Genomic DNA, 19,390 nt, shown 5'->3' on the forward strand with positions numbered 1-19,390 from the left:
TGTAATTGCTCACCTTATGAAGGATACTGTTACCATGGTGATCTGCTTGTCATGTTTCATGTGATCACAAAATAAATATAAACACCCATTGTTTTGTGTTTTTGATTATTATTTTATTTTAATGGTAGAAAATCATGCATAACATATAGTTATGGCCAAGGTGAAATTTACTTTTTTATTTCTTTAAAACGAAGTGGATTCATAATACACAAAGCATAGCCAGAAATTAGTAGTACTTTTGCTAATTAATATTCATAATAAATGTATATGAGAATTGTACCACGTGATAATAGTTTGAACTGGACTGGCTTGATATCATTATAATCTTGAAAACACGGATATTATAAGTTGTCTGTCACAGAGTCCTTGTTAATAATCACTCTGATATTTCCGTAAAATTGTCAGGCAGTCAAAATCAAACAATGAACATGAATTTAGTGAATTTTTCGTGTTTTTGTGAGTATTTTCTTCTTGAAAAAGGGGCATTTTAACTTTACATGGGAACCTAAAGTTCAATGACTACACATACAAGGTTTCGACTTGCTTATTCTCTAGACATTTAATAAGTTTCAAGTTTTATCCTGGAGGCCTGTTTTTGTAATAACCTTGTTATCCAATTTTCAACACGAAGTTTGCAAATTTGACGTTTAAGCCATTTAAGCCTGTATTTTATTCTGCAATGTTAAAAGCCTCCTGCTTTGATTTTTGAAATAGCTCAGGAACCTTGATTTTTGCAACAACAGTCATTATGTTTTGTTTAAATGGTGTATATTGTTGTGTATATTTATTTTCTGTCCCTGCAACCTGTCTATCACTTAAATTAAAGTTTAAAAAGACATTTTTTTCAAAATTCCCTATTATTTCAATATAATTCCAGTGACACATATTCGATTTCTTTAGTATAATATTCAAATAACCAAAGTGGCGTTGATTTCTGGATATGGTCTAAAAAAAATAGTAAAATAAAAAATGCAAGTTAAACAGTTTACAAGAAGTTTGTTAAAACTGAAGAAGATATAAGAAGATGTGGTATGAGTGCTAATGAGACAACTTTTAAGCCAAGTCACAGTTTGTAAAAGTAAACTATTATATATATGTCAAAGTATGGTCTTCAACACAGAACCTTGGCTGATACGTATACTGAACAGTAAGCTATAAAGGGCCCCAAAAATACTAGTGTTAAACCATTCAAACCTGAAAACCAACTGTCTAATCTATATTAAAAGACGAAAAACAAGAAGCACTCATGAACCACAGCAGCTAAAGAAATCTACTGAACATCAGATTTCTAACTCCTTGTAGAAAGCCTTGCTTTGTATTGATGAATAACCATATAAAATTCTTTTCCCTTTCTATTTTTTTTTATTGTGTTTAATTAAGAACTTTGTAAGTATTTCTTATTTGATTCATTAGAATAATAGAATAATTGAAAAAAAGCAAAATGGGGGAAAAGGTTCATGTCAATCATTGGAGCAGTGGAAAGAGGTTGATTAAAACATCTTAAATGGCACCATTTAAGTTATTTTTGGGGAATCAGGAGTCAATTTAGCAAAAAAAAAATTACAACTAAGATTGATCGTAAATATACTGTTCATGATTTCGATCAATTTTTATCGTAATTTTTTTTGTGAAACCAACTCCAGTCTTCAGGACATATTTGATGATGCAAGCAATTCCAAGCATACACAATTTTTCTTAACTTGGCAACTTTTTTTCTTAATGAAAAATACTCTTAAATGACGAAATTTGTTAAACATCACTAGTTAGTTCAATAATTTATTGTCCGTTGTGTTATTAAAACGGAAATTATTTTGTTGGTATCTAGACTTATCTGTTTTACTTCCGGTGGTTTCATTGACTTCCGGTAAAAAATCGTAAACAAATCTAAGACGGAAAATTGTGACAAATCCACAACCATCTGTTAAAAACCTAAGTTTTCTTCTTGACAATTGCAACTCAAACGTTTTTATGACAAGTATCAGCACAACTTTTGGTCAGACCCTTGGTAAGAAATTCGCTCGTTTCTATTTTTATTTGTATATATATGTCGAAGCTCCTGAAGATGATGATCCGATCAGCTGTCAACTAAGTGCTTATATAATTTAAACTCATAAGAAAAGATTTGTTCACTTCTCCTTTTATCATTTAAACACGATTTTCATATATCTGTGGAAAAGTAACTTTGCAGAACAATATGAGCGATTGTTGACAGTCGAACGCGATTGTTGACAGTCGAACGTTGCATCATTCTTGCTGCACATGTAAATATTGTCTATTGACGTCCCTCTATTGACGTTTTGTTGCAGCCAGTCTTGGTAGCAGTGCCTCCAGTATGCTTCATTGACACTGTCTTCTCGTTTTAACCAAAACACAAACTACACCAATATACCTAGATGAGGAGTTCAAATAATTAGGATGTCTGAATAAAAAGGCTATTTTATTTTTTGCTTTGATGTCCTAACTTTTTTTACTACAATATATCATACACATGATGTATATTTAGATAAGAAGTTGAATTCTACACAATGATTTAGAGTGCATATGGCTGTAAATACAATGTACATGTATATGAATTAACCTACATGTACTGTACAACAAATATAACATTCAGCAATGAATCCGGTTCCTTACCTGGAAGAAGAAGAAGAAGAAGTGTTTGCATAGATCATTTTCCCTATTTTGGATATATAGGCCTCTTGAACATTTGACGTTGTATATTATATTGTGATGTCAAAATTTACGTGAACTTTTGATGTTCAGTTATAAATGGCAGACAAATACATGTATACTATTCAGTGTTTTCTACATGTTGCCAATTATAAATGTTCCACATTTTTAAGAGCTATCGTATGAGTATCTGCTCATTTCAAAGCCTAACTGAGTCTACATGATTGATGTCATACATGTATATACATGTAGTACTAACTTTGCTGGGATGTCCGGCTGCTGCAAGAAACAGGAAGTAACAATACTGTTTCTGTTTTCTAACTTTTTAGTTAGCCTGTTATGATACTTATACACAATGCTTATTACAACAATATACAATGGCTGAATCCTGACCCTGGAACATATGCATACAGTCCATTAACATGAATAAAAATATGTGAACCCTTGTACTATTATTGTCAGATAAACATGATAAACATCAGTTATTTGATCCATTATTTATTGTACAGACCCGTTCAAGGATGCTTCGGTTGATGAAGATGGGACAGCTGGTGTACAAGAAGGATTAATCCACATACGTATTCAGCAGAGAAATGGCAGAAAAACATTGACCACCGTCCAGGGAATATCTCCAGATTATGACCTCAAAAAGATTGTTAAAGCTTGTAAAAAGGTGATCTGTTGCACTAGTTTTCAAATATGAATGATGAAAAAATTATTAGTTACAGTGTGTAAGTGATCTTATAGGAGACATATGGGTCAGTTAATTCCATATTGGGTCACTTGCACACTAATGAAATTATATATAATTTATATACATTGTAATATATATATGATGTATGTAAATTTGGAAGATGATATTTTAAAAGGAACATAACTTTACTACTAATATAAAACATGTCTACTGACCTATTGCAATGTGCAATGTTTTTTATCTGACTTTTGCTAGTGCTTTTAAATGAATTGAAGAATTCATACAATACTATAGAAAATAAAGAACATGGGGTATATACCCATGCATCCATTATACAAAATCAGTGCATGCACAGCAAAAGAACACTCAACAAGAAAAGAAACAGGGCTGTCATTGCTGTTCTTCATGTCAAAGTCACTATCGTTTCCAACATGAACTGATCTTGATTTACATGTATGAACTTAAGGTAGCACAATACAAAGATTTTTTTTCTCCCAATCAGACAACTTTAAACTGATGTAATTCATTTTATCCTCTTTTAAATTTTATAAATGAGGTACCAAAAGAAAGAAGAAAGATTAATCTTTCAAACTGTGATAATTTCATTATGACCTAATTATTACATAATTATTTGTTATGTAATTAGTTGATATGTTGTGATGTCCACACTTGAATGAATTTAGCTTCTTTGTTATTCATCATGTTCATAGCATCTCAAAATATTTAATTGATTCTTGTACAACACTGCAGCTTGACCTCCAAATCTGTGTCTAAGATTTCCAAAAACATCATTAGAACAAATTTTATACCCAATTAAATTTAGTGATGTCTTATGAATTGATGTTGCAAACTTCGTTGGAGGTTTAAAAGATAGGAAAAATCTGAGAAACCGTTTTGGATGTCAAACTTTGTTGAACAAGAATCTATAAAATATTTTGGGATGCTATGAATAACAAAGAAGCTAAATTCATTCAAGTGTGGACATCACAGTTTGAAAGATTAATCTTTCTTCTTTCTTTTGGTACCTCATTTATAAAATTTAAAAAAGGATAAGAGGAATTACATCAGTTTAAAGTTGTCTGATTGGGGGTGAAAAAATCTTTGTATTGTGCTACCTTAAGTAGATTTAGTACAATGTATGGTTGTCCATAGGAAATTTCCACACAAGATCAAACACCATCTGAATACATGTTACTACACAGCCCCCAATACATTGTAATATACAAAACCTATACAGTATATATAAAAAAGATGTGTTATGATTGCCAATGAGACAACTCTTCACAAGACACAAAATGACACAGATTTAACAACTATAGGTCACTGTATGAGTGTATGGCCTTCAACAATGAACAAAGCCCATAGTTTAGCATGTACATTGTATAGTCATTATAGTATTGAGGTATTTTTGCTGAATATTTTCTTTTTAGTTATTATGACATCAAATTTCAGAAATTGTTACTCAAATTTTTTCTTGAAAAGAATTAGATTGTCCTCTAAAAGTATAATACTTATGATACTTTAGAAAGAAAATCACTTAACTATTGCAATTATGTATGAAGTTAGCAATTTGAAGTTTCTGTGTATTTTAGGAATTTGCGTGCAATGGAACAGTGGTTGAACATCCAGAATACGGAGAAGTTATCCAGTTACAGGGAGACCAGAGAACACATATAAGGGACTTTTTAAAAATCATAGGCATTGCAAGAGAAGACCAACTCAAGGTAAACATTTGTTTTAACTTGATATGCAATGTATTGTGTGGATTCATTACTTTTCATTGATATCAATTTTGTGGATATAGTGTAACTTGTATTACTGAGGCTATATTTGATTGTGGCATGCTGCCAATTTTGTAGAAAATGTATACACTTCATCCTTATCCACACAATCTAAGAAAATTGATGACAAATCCACAGAGGCTTGTTTAAGCCACTTGAAACTTATTAGAATATGAACATGTGATAGGATTGCTGATGAGACAACTATCCAATAGAGATTAAATGATATGGCGGATCCAGAAATTTTCATAAGCCTACTGACTGCCAAAGAGGAGTCCTCTCCAGTCACGCTTCAGTGATTCCCTATGTACTCAACCAATATGTTCCTCTTTGAAAGATAAACAACTCTGATAAAATATAAAAAAGAAGATATGGTATGATTGCCAATGAGACAACTATCCACAAAAGACCAAAATGACACAGACATTAACAACTATAGGTCACCGTACGGCCTTCAACAATGAAAAAGAATGGTCAATATGAAAATAAGGAGAAGATGTGGTACGATTGCCAGTGAAACAACTATGACCAAAGATCAAATGTAGTAAAGTCTGTCCAATTATTTATTAGATTTTTGTCTCATCATAATAAGTATTCTTTTGTGAACTTTATCTTAACTGCAATTTATATACACAATGAGTCTTTTCCAGTACAGAAATTGTAACTTTTATTTCTATGAGTAAACATGGTAAAATGGTCCATGTAAAACAAAGTTCTTGTGGTAAAAAATACATTTCAAGTTTCTTGAAAGCATTTTAAAGCTGACAAAAGAATTTAAAGAAAAAGACTACACTGATCAGCTATTTATAGAACTTCTAGAAGTCAACAAACCATTGTACATTTTATTCTTCTTCAAAAGTTCTGAGAAAGAACATGTAAAAGAATAAAATAAAAAACAATCTGAACTCATCATTTACATGCATGTACAATTATAAATATGTAACATTCTCTAATTTTAGGTGCACGGTTTCTGAAATGAAGAAGATCATCATGGATTTTGTCACATGCTATGTAAAACATACAATTTCAAAGAGGTTTTTAGCTGTATCATGTCAGCCATTTTGATGTCATGTGATTTCTTTGACATGTATTTATTTGTACAGAAAACATTTTTAAATCTCTCTCATACTATGCCTGTCTTTTTACGAATGTAATAAATCATTTTGTTTCATATGACAGAATGTTTGTAATCATATATGTAGTAGATAATTTATTTGTTAATTATTATAGATTCACTCTAGGAGGGTAATTGCATTGTTCTGAAACTTGTCAGTGATAAATTGTGAATGGAAACGGGAATGTGTCAAATAGACAACAACCTGACCAAAGAGAAAGAAACATCAATTGGCCTTCAATACAGCTTGAAAATCCAACAATAAGTGTTGGGCTTCCGCTATAAATGTAAAATGTTATAATCTAGTTCCACTTAAAATGACATCATACTAAAATCTGAGATTTATAAATGAATCAAAAGTAAAAAACCACAAAAGATTAACAAAGGCCATAGACTCCTAACTTTGGACAGGCACCACAATTGTGGAGGAGTAAAATATGTTTTGTGAGATCTCAACCCTTCCCTATACCTCCAGCAAATATGGAATAAAAAGCACAGAGCAAATTGCCAATATTAAATGCACAGTATCACTGTTAGTAAAACTCAGGTAAAAGAAGTCAAAGACCTGTTCTCTGACACCTTAAATTTTCAATAAGTTAAATGGATATTTTCTTCACACTTTTTTCCAGTACTACTTTGTACTCTATGGTCTCATGTTAGCATGATCAACTGGTGTGCTGAAGGTCGTTTGGTCTGAACTACAACCTACTCAAACAAAAGACTTTAAAATTGGTATTTGTTGCTTCTTGGTTATTAAAGCATGCTGCGTAAGAAGTAAGAGCAAGAGTAAGACTGGGACTGAAGACTAAGAAATATACAAGAGTGCACACGCTGAAATGTCTCGCCTTCTATACTAATCATTGATATTATGTTGATAGTCCTAAGCTAAGCTTTATTACAACTGTCACATAAACTTAACATTAACCAAGATAACTAAACAAAGACCAATGAACCTTAAAAAAGAGGTCCAGGTCAGATGAACCATGCCAGGAAGACGGGTACAGCTAACAATGCTTCTATACAACATATATAGTTGACACATTACTTATAGTTTAAGAAAAATAGACCAAAACACAAAAACTTAACACTGTGCAATGAACCGTGAAAATGAGGTCACGGTTAAATAAAACCTGCTCGACTGACATAAAGATCATAAAATATTTCCATACACCAAATATAGTTGACCTATTGCATATAGCATTAGATAAAAAGACCAAAACTCAAAAACTTAACTTTGACCACTGAACCATGAAAATGAGGTCAAGGTCACATGACATCTGCCCGCTAGACATGTACACTTAACAATCATTCCATACAACAAATATAGTAGACCTATTGAATATGGTATGAGAAAAACAGACCAAAACACAAAAATTTAACTATAACCACTGAACCATGAAAATGAGGTCAAGGTCAGATGACACCTGCCAGTTGGACATGTACACCTTACAGTCCTTCCATACACCGAATATACTAGCCCTATTGCTTATAGTATCTGAGATATGGACTTGACCACCAAAACTTAACCTTGTTCACTGATCCATGAAATGAGGTCGAGGTCAAGTGAAAACTGTCTGACAGACACAAGGACCTTGCAAGGTACGCACATATCAAATATAGTTATCCTATTACTTATAATAAGAGAGAATTCAACATTACAAAAAAATTGAACTTTTTTTTCAAGTGGTCACTGAACCATGAAAATGAGGTCAAGGTCACATGACATCTGCCCGCTAGACATGTACACTTAACAATCATTCCATACAACAAATATAGTAGACCTATTGCATATGGTATGAGAAAAACAGACCAAAACACAAAAATTTAACTATAACCACTGAACCATGAAAATGAGGTCAAGGTCAGATGACACCTGCCAGTTGGACATGTACACCTTACAGTCCTTCCATACACCGAATATACTAGCCCTATTGCTTATAGTATCTGAGATATGGACTTGACCACCAAAACTTAACCTTGTTCACTGATCCATGAAATGAGGTCGAGGTCAAGTGAAAACTGTCTGACAGACACGAGGACCTTGCAAGGTACGCACATATCAAATATAGTTATCCTATTACTTATAAGAGAGAATTCAACATTACAAAAAATTTGAACTTTTTTTTCAAGTGGTCACTGAACCATGAAAATGAGGTCAAGGACATTGGACATGTGACTGACGGAAACTTCGTAACATGAAGCATCTATATACAAAGTATGAAGCATCCAGGTCTTCCACTTTCTAAAATATAAAGCTTTTAAGAAGTGAGCTAACGCCGCCGCCGGATCACTATCCCTATGTCGAGCTTTCTGCAACAAAAGTTGCAGGCTCGACAAAAATGAGCTAGTCATTTAAATATCACTGTCCATTCACGACAAAAGCAATATACAATGATTATGAAAATGGATAGATATTTAAGATCCAATAACAATTTTCACTGGCACATTGGGTGTGATAATATGATTGGTATTTGCTGCTTCTTGGCTAAGCATGCTGCATAAGAAGTAAGAGGAAAAGTAAGGCTGGTCATCTCAGAGTCTGAATAATGTGTCTGTGATGGAATGTTATGTCTTCCTGTAGACTGTTTATATTGTGATATGCTTAAAAGTATAACATAAATGATAAGTCACAGAGCTTGTTTTCAAAGCTGCAGGTTGTGAAATAATTACACATTTTGTATCAATTATTCAGAGAAAAAGCATCAAAAGGTGAGTAGAAGGTAAACTAAATGATAGAATTTTAAAATAAAATATGAGATGATATCACTCATAGATGCTTTCAGAACTTCAAAAGAAAAATTGGGCTGACTTATTTTTTTTCTGAAGATTCCTTTATTGTATTGTCTGACTTACCTCCCCTTAATAAAGAATTGACATCAAACAAAGAGATTTTACTTTTGTAACAATATGAGTGGTACCATTGATAACCCAAGATCCCAATAATTTGTTCATTCAGATGTTAACTCTTATAAGTAAGTTGCACTCTTGTTTCTGTAAGTGTTTGGGAATTCTCACTTCATTACCACGACAAATGGTGGTAGAAAAACGAAATTAACAGACTGAACGACTGAAAATATCAACAATGATGTCCAATAGTTTTGACATGCCTGTACATTATGTTGTTGATACTGTTTACTTTCATTTAAAAAATACTAGTAAGATGTGGTATGATTGTTACTGAGGCAACTATCATCCATAGTTCAATTGAAGTGGAGGTAAGCTTTCAACAATGAGAAATACTCATACTGCATAGTTGACTATAAAAATGTAAAACAATTTAAACTAGAAAATTAACGGCATAATTTATAACAAGGACAGATCTAGCCATGCATTTTTTAAAGGAAATATCAACCATATATCCCCATTCAAAAACAAGGAGTATTCATATCCCCTTGTTTTGTTTTGGTCAATGGCAATCATACATCTCCTAAATTTAATGATTTTACCGAAAAAGATCTCATTACAATGTTTACCGGATAATCGGTGTATTGAAAGGACCAAAAAGTTAACATGGATCAGCTTTGTATTTACTAGTATTATAAACAACATTCTCGTAATTTCTACAAGTACAGCCAAACTTTCAAAAAGTTGAAAAATGCTTTAGTCAATGGCGGGTTCATAGAATAGTTTGAATGTCTACCTTTTGTTTGACCACTAACGCTTATTAATAGACAGTAAAAAAACATTTGGGATCGTATAATGGTATGGGAAGAGGGGGGGGAGGGGAGGTATAGGATCTTTATCAGGACTCCGGGATCGGGTGTTTTTAAGCTCGGGATTGACCCTTTCGGAATCCTGGAATTCTTTTTTCATATTTCGGGACCTCAGGATTTCGTGTTTTTTAAGCCCGGTATTTCGGGATTTCGTGTTTTTTAAGCCCGGTATTTCGGGATTTCGTGTTTTTTAAGCCCGGGAATTCGGGATTTCGTGTTTTTAAGCTCTGGATTTCGGGATCAGACCCCTCCTACCCTCATTCTGGTATGATGTCGTCGTTGTTCTCGTCGTCTGAAGACATATTTGGTTTCTGCACAATAACTTTAATTTACGTAAATTGATCTTTTTGAAATTTTATAAGAAGATTCAATACCACAAAAGGAAGGTTGGAATTGATTTTGGGATGATGGTCCCACCAGTTTAGGTATTAGGGGCCCAAAACAAGCATGTTTCTACTTTCAGGATAATAACTTGTGTATAAGTATTTCAATTGCACTGAAATTGTACCATAATATTAAATACCACAAGTAAAAGGTTTGAATTTATTTGGGGTCAATGGTGTAAACAGTTTAGGAATTAAGGGGACACAAACAAGCATTTCTGTAGTTTCTGGACAATAACTTGTGGGTAAATCGTATGGATCTCTCGTACCACAAAGTTCCATATCACAAAAAGAAGGCTGTGATTGAGTTTTAGATTTTTTGCCCTATTCATGCAGGAATTGCATTTGGGGGCCAAAAAACATTTTTCTAGTTTCCAGACAATTACTTGGGGTTGTGTTTAAGTGTATGAATCTCTCTGAAATTGTACTACAGGTTCCATACTACAAAGGAAAGGCTGAGATCGAGTGTTGTGGTAATTGCTCCAAGGGGAATTCAAAAAGTTTGGGGTTCTATTTTTTTCAAGGGTTTAATTTTTTATCAAAATTTTCAAATTTCAAATTTTTGAAAAGTTTCAAGAAGAAATCTTCAATTGTACAGTATTGCTCAATAGATTTTTTAGACCTTGACATTAGTTTTGTGTCAGAAACCTATATTATGTCACAATCTAAATTCAGACAGTATCAAGCTTGAATATTGTGTCCAAATTTCCCCCACCTGTTCAGGGTTCAACCTCTGCTGTCGTATAATACTGTGCTCAGCGAAGCATTTTATTGTATTTGGACATATGATTACAACTCCCTTTTTATGTGACTTGCATGAGTTTGAACCCCTCTTTAAAATTTGCTGATCTGCGCCTGTAAGTCATATTTGTAATTTGTAGTAACTAAATGTTTAACTTTATAGTTAACTTGCTAAGCAGTTAAACTTAAGATTAACTACAATGTACAGACACGGGCATTGTTAATGATTTGAGAAGATACGCGTGGTCACCGTTGACCATGCAAAAGAGGAAAATTTAAAACAACTTTTGTCGTTAATTTTAGCATAGAGTTTGAAAGGTTGCGCATTTAAAAAAAAATTGTACCAGAAAAAAAAAAACGTGAACAAAACGAAAATAAAAATGGCATAATCTTGCCGGGTAAATTCAATATTGACCAAAACTAATTAGGTGAACATTTATTTTTCCACAAACAAAACACAGCGGCAGGAACGTCTGGAGTTTAAATATCCATAATAGAAATGTTTCTCAATATTTGTTTTTATGAATATTGAAGTTCGTGTAATTTCATTCTTCTATTGAAAATGACTACAATACGATTTTACGATTAAGGTGTTAAACATTAACTGAAATATTATTACAAAAGTTAAATAATTCACTTTCGTATTATTTTTGAAGATTTAGCACATCAAGTCTCTGCGTTTATTTACTTGCTGTTTATAAAGTATTTTATTGAGATTTTTTATACATCATTAGAAAGTTAGGTCGGCTATTTTGTTATTTTGATTATATCATATATTGAAGGACTGAGTCAATCAGTTAACCTTAGTCCAAGTTTAGAATCAAACTAATTAAGAACATAAGGAGATATAACAAACTTCAGAGTACAAAGACATGGATGTAAGCAACGATATAACAGCTATAGGTTACCATGCAATGAGCAAAACTCATGCAGTAGAGTAAGCTTTAAAAGGTCCTAACATGAAAAATGTGAAACCGAGAAAGAATAACGAAGCAAAGTTGAACACATGATTTGAAAGCTTGATTAAGATACCATAATTATAAATATAAAGATTGTACATTGGAGCTTTTTTCAATTTAAGATTATCAGAACTGATTATTCTGCACTTTTGATAAGTGGGTCTGGATTGAAAATCCTTCAAATATAAGTTTTATTTAAGTCGTTTTCGCATTTCTTTATTTTTTGGCACCTTATTTTTGTAGCCTTTTTTTCTCTATATTCTTTAGTTTTGGGGCCAATTTTCTGTAGATTTTGCCTTGGTTTTGCCTATTATTCTCTATTTTGAAAACCCCATCTACGAAGACTGTTTTTTAATTTTTGTCGTTATCATTTTTTACGGTTCCTTTTTTTTGTGTGCATCGGACACACTCTCTTTTGTCGTAAAGTCTTCTGTCGAAATTTCCCCTCTATATAAACAATTGCTAGTAGTATATGGCGCATCATCGGTAGGTGTATATATGGCTGTATAAGTTTTGTAATCTTTAAATGTAGAATAATGTTACTTTTTTACGGTATTGCGGACCGAACATATTAGCCCAATTCCCTTTTTTTGTTTTGTTTATTACGAAATAGAATTATAATATAACAAAATAATGTAACGTATGTCAGGTACTTTCTATACTAACGTTAGTATAGAAAGTACCTGCTTAGGTTGACTGTAGAATATAGACCAATGGACAAATAGTGCAGAATCATTGAAAGGGCGAAATAAATAGAAAAAGAGAAAAATTGGTTACCCCCCTAAAGAATAGAGAATAATAGGGTGCAAAAATATACAGAGTAGCGAATAATGGACAAAATACCAGGTAAATACAAAAGAGGGAGTTAAATGAACTTACAAAAGAGTAAAGAATATAGAAATAAGGGACCCAATCCAGACCCTCATATGATACTCTTTTAAATATTTTTTTATTAAAAATTGTCCTAAAATTAAAATAGAAATACCTTTTGTTCCGTCCAAAAATCACTGGTAGAATTTAATTTCAACACAGTATATTTTATTTGAGATACAATTGATAATGTGTTTTTAATTTCAATTAAGTAATTAAATTCTACTTTTAACATTTTAATTTTCACGGTAATTTTCAAACTACAAATAATTTTGTCAAAAGATAACATCAAATTCAAATTTGTTTTTATTGAGGGGGGATTTTAATATCTTATTTTCACTGAAAGTTTAAAAGAATATTACAAATGTTTTATAGGTACAATTATAACCTTGAAATTATATTTCATTTTGACTTGTTATTTTTCAATTTTCAAATAATAATATATCTACCACGTGTTTAATTATACCATTGAAACTACTGATGCACATTTAGAGCTTGACATATATAGTGCATACAGACACCTGTATAGGTATTGTTGAAGACTATGTTGCCCTCTTTTTCTTTTTGATTATTGAGGGTTAGGTGCCATCGACAATGATTGGTTTTGTCAATTCAGTGATAGTCTTTTTTTAGCCGTATATACTAGGAACATATATAGATATATACTACATTCCCAGCGTAAACAGGGATTTTTATGGTTGTCTATACAAATTCGTGTCGTGTATCAGGTTTTTTTTTCGAGTCTGCAACTTTTGTTGCAGAAAGTTCGACATAGGGATAGTGATCCAACGGCTGCAGCGGCGTTAGCTTACTTCTTAAAAGCTTTATATTTTAGAGGGTAGAAGACATGGATGCCTCATGTTACGAAGTTACCGTCAGTCACATGTACAATGTCCTTGACCTAATTTTCATGGTTCAGTGACTACTTGAAAAAAGTTAAGGTTTTTTGTAATGTTAAATTCTCTCTTATTATAAGCAATAGGATAACTGTTTTTGGTATGTGCCCTTATGACTGTCTGACAGTATTCACTTGACCTCGACCTCAAATCATAGATCAGTGAACAAGATTAAGTTTTGGTGGTCAGGTGCATATCTCAAACACTATAAGCAAAAGATCTAGTATATTCAGTGTATGGAATGACTGTATATGGCCAACTGGCTGGTGGCATCTAACCTTGACCTCATTTTCATGGTTCAGTGGTTATAGTTAAGTTTTTGTGTTTTGGTCTGTTTTTCTTATACTGTATGCAAATGGTCTACGTAACTATATTTGGTGTATGGAATGATTGTAAGGTGTACATGTCTAGCTGGGCAGATGTCATCTGACCTTGTCTTCTTTTTCATGGAATTCAGTGGTCAAAATTAAGTTTTTGAGTTTTTTTTCTTTCTAATACTATATGCAACAGGTCAACTATATTTTGTGTATGGAAATATTCTATGATCTATTTGTAAGTAGCGCAGGTTTTATTTGACATTGACCTCATTTTCACGGTTCATTGCTCAGTGTTAAGTTTTTGTGTTTTGGTCTGTTTTTCTGAAACTATAAGCAATTATTATAGGTCAACTATATTTGTTGTATGAAAGCATTGTTAATTGTACATGTCTGCTTGGCATGGTTTATCTGACCTTGACCTCATTTTCATGATTCATAGGTCAATGTTTAGTTTTTTGGTTAATTTCAAATTTATGTGACAGTTGTAACAAACCTTTATATTTAGGTCTATCAACATGATATCAATGATAAGTAAAGAAGGCGAGACATTTCAGCGTGTGCACTCTTGTAGTTTACAAATACTGAACACTAATTTCAAATTAAATAATAAGCTTTTAACGATATTCTATAACTCGGTGTATTGTTACTTTCGTTTTTTTAAGAGTATGTTCTTGCTATAAACCATGCATGCTTGTTTATTCCACATAATCTAGAGATAAAGGCGTAGGGTTGAGAACTCATAAAACATGTTTAACCCCGCATCATTACTGTGCCTATCCCACATTATGGCTCTAGTCTTTGTTTGTCTTGTGTGTTTTATTTAAATTTTGTTCATTTTTTCATTTGCATGTTTTAGAATTTAGTGTAGCGTCCATATCAATGAACAACTATGTAATGGCTCGTTTCTTGGTCGGTTAAAATCCAAAGACTTTAGAATTGATATAGCTCTACCCCCCCCCCCCCCCCCCCCAACCCATTAAACATGAATTATTTAGGAGTAAAATATTAATAGACTGGTCAGCTTTAAGTCATCATTTCCTTCAATTTTTTATGGGGTGGGGTTGCTTCCTAAAGCTAGTAAACCATAGGTTGTAAGCGGTAAAGTTGTTGTTATTACGTTGCACGTTTTACAGACGCTACCAACAGTTTGTTGACCGTTTGTAACAATCCGAGTTAGACTTATTAGCACTAAGTTTGAACTAATATTAACGACACTACTAAGTGCCGTTTTAAAATTTATTTATCATTTTCTGTAATATCATCTATATTGTAATATCATTGAATATATATATAATTTACTATACTCAAAACGACAGATGACACAAGTGGAGCAAAATTTCACATTAAGAAGAAGTTTACTTCAGTTTTGTAATTGCAGAAGCAACCAATTCGCCGACATATTTTCCGTATTCAAAGTGACCTTAGCGTGACCCTCCTCGTAAAAATCCGGTGATCGCAATTATGAAATAAAAATACGCATGGATCTGTCACTGAAATAAACTATTATCTTATTCTACATGTTATACACGTGCTCAGTATCCATCCTTCTTTATTTATTGTTTACTACAAGGTGACAATCGGTAAACTACGGCCTCAAAACACGACAATAAATTATCTGCCATATTTTTACTTCATAACAGACAGGGAGAAGAGATAAATGACGATTATACGATATTTTTGCGTAGAAAATGATAAAATCGAGCACAAAAGACTATAAGTTTATGGTATATACATGCATTGGTTCAATAATTTGATAAACATTATTTTTATTCACCGATTGCATTGATCCACAACATGAATGAACGAATAATTGACTGATGGAATAACTGATTGATTGATTGATTGATTGATTGATTGATTGATTGATATATAATGTCCTGTGTAAAAATACACTTTCTGAAAGTTGTGAGTGAGTGTTTCTTTCCAACTTTTTGAACGTCTGAGTATAACTGATTGATTGATTGATTGATTGATTGATTGATTGATATAATGTTCTCTGTAAAAATACACTTTCTGAAAATTTGAGTGAGTGCTTTTTTCCAACTTTTTGAACGTCTGAGTATTTTTTCCCAACTTTATCATTAAATCCCTTCGCGATCCTCCAATTTTGACAATTTAGCGTAAAGTATGCAGTCAAAGTAAAACGGATTAACGTTTAATTTGTTGATTAATATTTTGATGTGACCAGTAGCCCAGGCGTTAATCCTGTAATCCTGTAATCTCTTATTAATCTATTGATCAAAAATTTTCTTATTTTTCAGAGCTTATCGTGTTATTCGTTTGAAATTTAATGATATTTTTGTTTACCTTAAATTTTTCCCTGTTAATTTTGAACCAAATCTGTAATCTAGACGAGTCGAGTGTGACTTAGCGAATTGTGTTATTTTCATTAGGAAGATTTGGACACGGGAAGTGTTATTATTATAAATTGTATCAGGCTTTTTTCAATTCAAACTATTCTTTTGTGGAACATCACATACAACGTTAACTATATAACAGGTAAGAATAGTTTTCTTTACAAACACTGTACTGATTGATCAATAATTGTTTTTTTTTTAATATTCGACGGATATGTTCCAATCGTCGTAACCGCAAACCCATCCTCTTTTCGCCTTATTAGACGTATTAGCACCGTGTTTATTCTTACATATATATATAAGCATCACAACGGGTGCACATATGTAGCAGGAGATCATCCCCATCTATGGTGGGGTTTGTGTTGCACAGTCTTATGTTTTCTATATATGTTGTGTTTTATGTACTGTTGCAGTTGGTCTTTCTTTTGATACCAATAATTTAGTTACAATTGTAAACTCAATTCCATGACACTTTCAATCTAAATTACAAAATTACTCTAGTATACATATATTTAACAAAAAATCAGTTTGGCTAGTATTCCAGAAAGATATAATTGAACCAAAAAGAGTTAAAATTTTAAATTATTATTCAACATCATTGTGCCATTGAGTGCTATCAAGAGTGCAGATTTTCTTATCATTGCAAACTCACATACAAATGTTTCAAATTTATATGCCACTTGTGAATTTTTACTTGACTTTTGTGCCTTTTAGATGCAGCACAGTAAACATCAAAACTGTACTTAACAAACATTCTTTTGTGACCTGAAGTAGGTAAAAGTAAATTGCATTAATTTTTTATTTCAAAATAAACAGTAATTGACAGTTTTGTTACGGAAACAGCCGATATATACAAAAATTTACGAGTTTACAATGCAATCTTAATCTTTATACAAATATGATACATATTTGAAGACACAACCATAAACTAATATAACGACATATACTACAAAAACGTACATATCTATATAGATAAGCTATGTCCTTTGTAGATTAGTAGATTATTTGAATTGATTTTTGCTGTGTCATGGGTGAATTAGTTTACAATGTCATGATCCGGATAATATTCAGATCTTCTTCTTCTTCCAAAATGAATACTGCCCACATTCAATATGATCATAAATATTCTGAGGCCCCTCATGGGGGGGTCCTAGTAATCACATAATCACCATTTTTTTGCCAATATAATCACATAATCATTAAATATTTGCTTATCTTTAGTAATCAAATAATCATAAACTAAAAATACAGTCCTAGGTAATCAAATAATCATGAAATATTTGGCTTAATAATCAAATAATCATTAAAAAAACGGCCAAGTAATCACATAATCAAAAACCCCATGAGGGCCCTCTATTCTGACAAGTTGAAGATATTTGTAAAGGGACGTTTTTTTTATGTACTAGTCTTTGATACCAGTGACAGATCCAGCAATTTCGTAAAGGGGCCCAATGACTGCCCGACGAAAGAGGGGCCCAATCCAGTCATGCTTTAGTGATTCCCTATATAATTAACCATAATTTTCCCACAAAAGGGGAGGGGGGGGGGGGGACCTCCTGAAAAAACCTCTAAATCCGTCTCTGGATAAGTCAATAAAGTTGAATATGTCAACTTGAAGAGACGCTAAGTTATTATAGCTTAACTTGACCAGGAACATATATATTGATATACTGTTTTCAGTTTAAACAAATACATTTATGACAGCCAGATGTCTCTGATACAGCCAATCTTTTGAGGTGTAATAAATAAGCTGTACAGTTAGAAACGGTTGAAAGTTGACGCCCAATCATGAATTATTGTTTGTCAAAAAATGGTCCTATAGCTCCCACGGCGGGTCAATAACTTTCATCTTTCGATAAGATTTTTGTATTGATGCTGTTTAATCGTTTAAAATCATGTCAATGTGTAAAAAAAAAATATGTTATAACCAAGGAATATATATGAATGAGTTCTGATGCCATGAAATATGTTCAGGATTTCACAAGAGTTAGACTATAATATATATATAATGAATGGGGTGTGTTTTTGAAATCCCATCTGCACATCTGTACTAAAAAAAAACATGTTGAGACCCCCCGTGATAGCTCCCAACCCCTCACATTAAATCCTGATTCAGATCAATGTGTTTCTGTTTCTATGCGAAAAACATAATTAGAGCTATAAACATGTTTCTTTCCCCTCTTTCCATGGTCCCCAATGATGGTAAACAGTTTGAAAGTTTGGGAAATTTGTTTGCAGAACACATATTAGAATCATTCATTGTTGTAATATGATCCCTGAACATCATGCATATACTACTGTAAACATTGCATATTGAAACAAAACGCACAAAGAAATACTCATGATGATCATGACAATGATTGACAAAAAAAATAAAGGTTGTAAAATAAATTACTTCTTTCGTCACGTTCGCACTGGTAAAAAGAATAACAAACTTGCAGCATTAAAATCTAAAATAGTTCGCCTTTCACAATATCGGATAAGGATCTAAAAGCTACTTTAAGTAAATACATGTATATGCAATTTGATGTTCTGAACCAACTTCTGACATAAATTGTTTCATTGACAGTGGATGAGTGCATCATTCATGATGTGCAGTATTTAAGCCTTCTAACATCTGGCCTGGACTTGATTAATACAAAAGCACACAAGTCAGAAACTTTATATTTTTTTTAATTTTAGAAGCATATTTTAAACTGTACCAGATTTTAACTCTACAAAGGAAAACAATGGCTGATCACAGAAATCGTCCATAATTCAAATTGTTACGAAAACATTTTCTTAATTATGACATAATTTAGTTTTATGAACCTTCAACAAAATTTAAACTATTAAAGGATTATATAAATAATATGATTATGTTATGATATGGTTCAGTTATTTTATTTAAGTTGTTTT

General features: G+C 32.3%; 2 protein-coding genes across 2 annotated transcripts in view; both read left to right on the forward strand.

Moving 5' to 3' along the window:
• Positions 1-19,390, forward strand: part of LOC139503551 (uncharacterized) — a 186,046-nt gene that overhangs the window by 14,479 nt on the left and 152,177 nt on the right. The window lies entirely within an intron of this gene.
• Positions 1,839-6,337, forward strand: LOC139504501 (eukaryotic translation initiation factor eIF1-like). The gene is made up of 4 exons (XM_071294607.1): positions 1,839-2,005; positions 3,177-3,340; positions 4,954-5,085; positions 6,102-6,337. The coding sequence occupies exons 1-4, from the start codon at positions 1,969-1,971 to the stop codon at positions 6,114-6,116; spliced, it is 348 nt and encodes a 115-aa protein (XP_071150708.1). The 5' UTR covers positions 1,839-1,968; the 3' UTR covers positions 6,117-6,337.

Source organism: Mytilus edulis, chromosome 14 (assembly GCF_963676685.1).
Source record: "Mytilus edulis chromosome 14, xbMytEdul2.2, whole genome shotgun sequence".
NCBI classification, from domain to species: Eukaryota; Metazoa; Mollusca; class Bivalvia; order Mytilida; family Mytilidae; genus Mytilus; species Mytilus edulis.

Bases quoted from the DNA above. Each gene is read 5' to 3' on its own strand.
- LOC139504501 (XM_071294607.1), top strand. From the start codon at position 1,969: ATGACAAGTATCAGCACAACTTTTGGTCAGACCCTTG. The intron at 2,006-3,176 runs GTAAGAAATTCG...TTTATTGTACAG, and splicing joins AACTTTTGGTCAGACCCTTG to ACCCGTTCAAGGATGCTTCG. The intron at 3,341-4,953 runs GTGATCTGTTGC...TGTGTATTTTAG, and splicing joins TTGTTAAAGCTTGTAAAAAG to GAATTTGCGTGCAATGGAAC.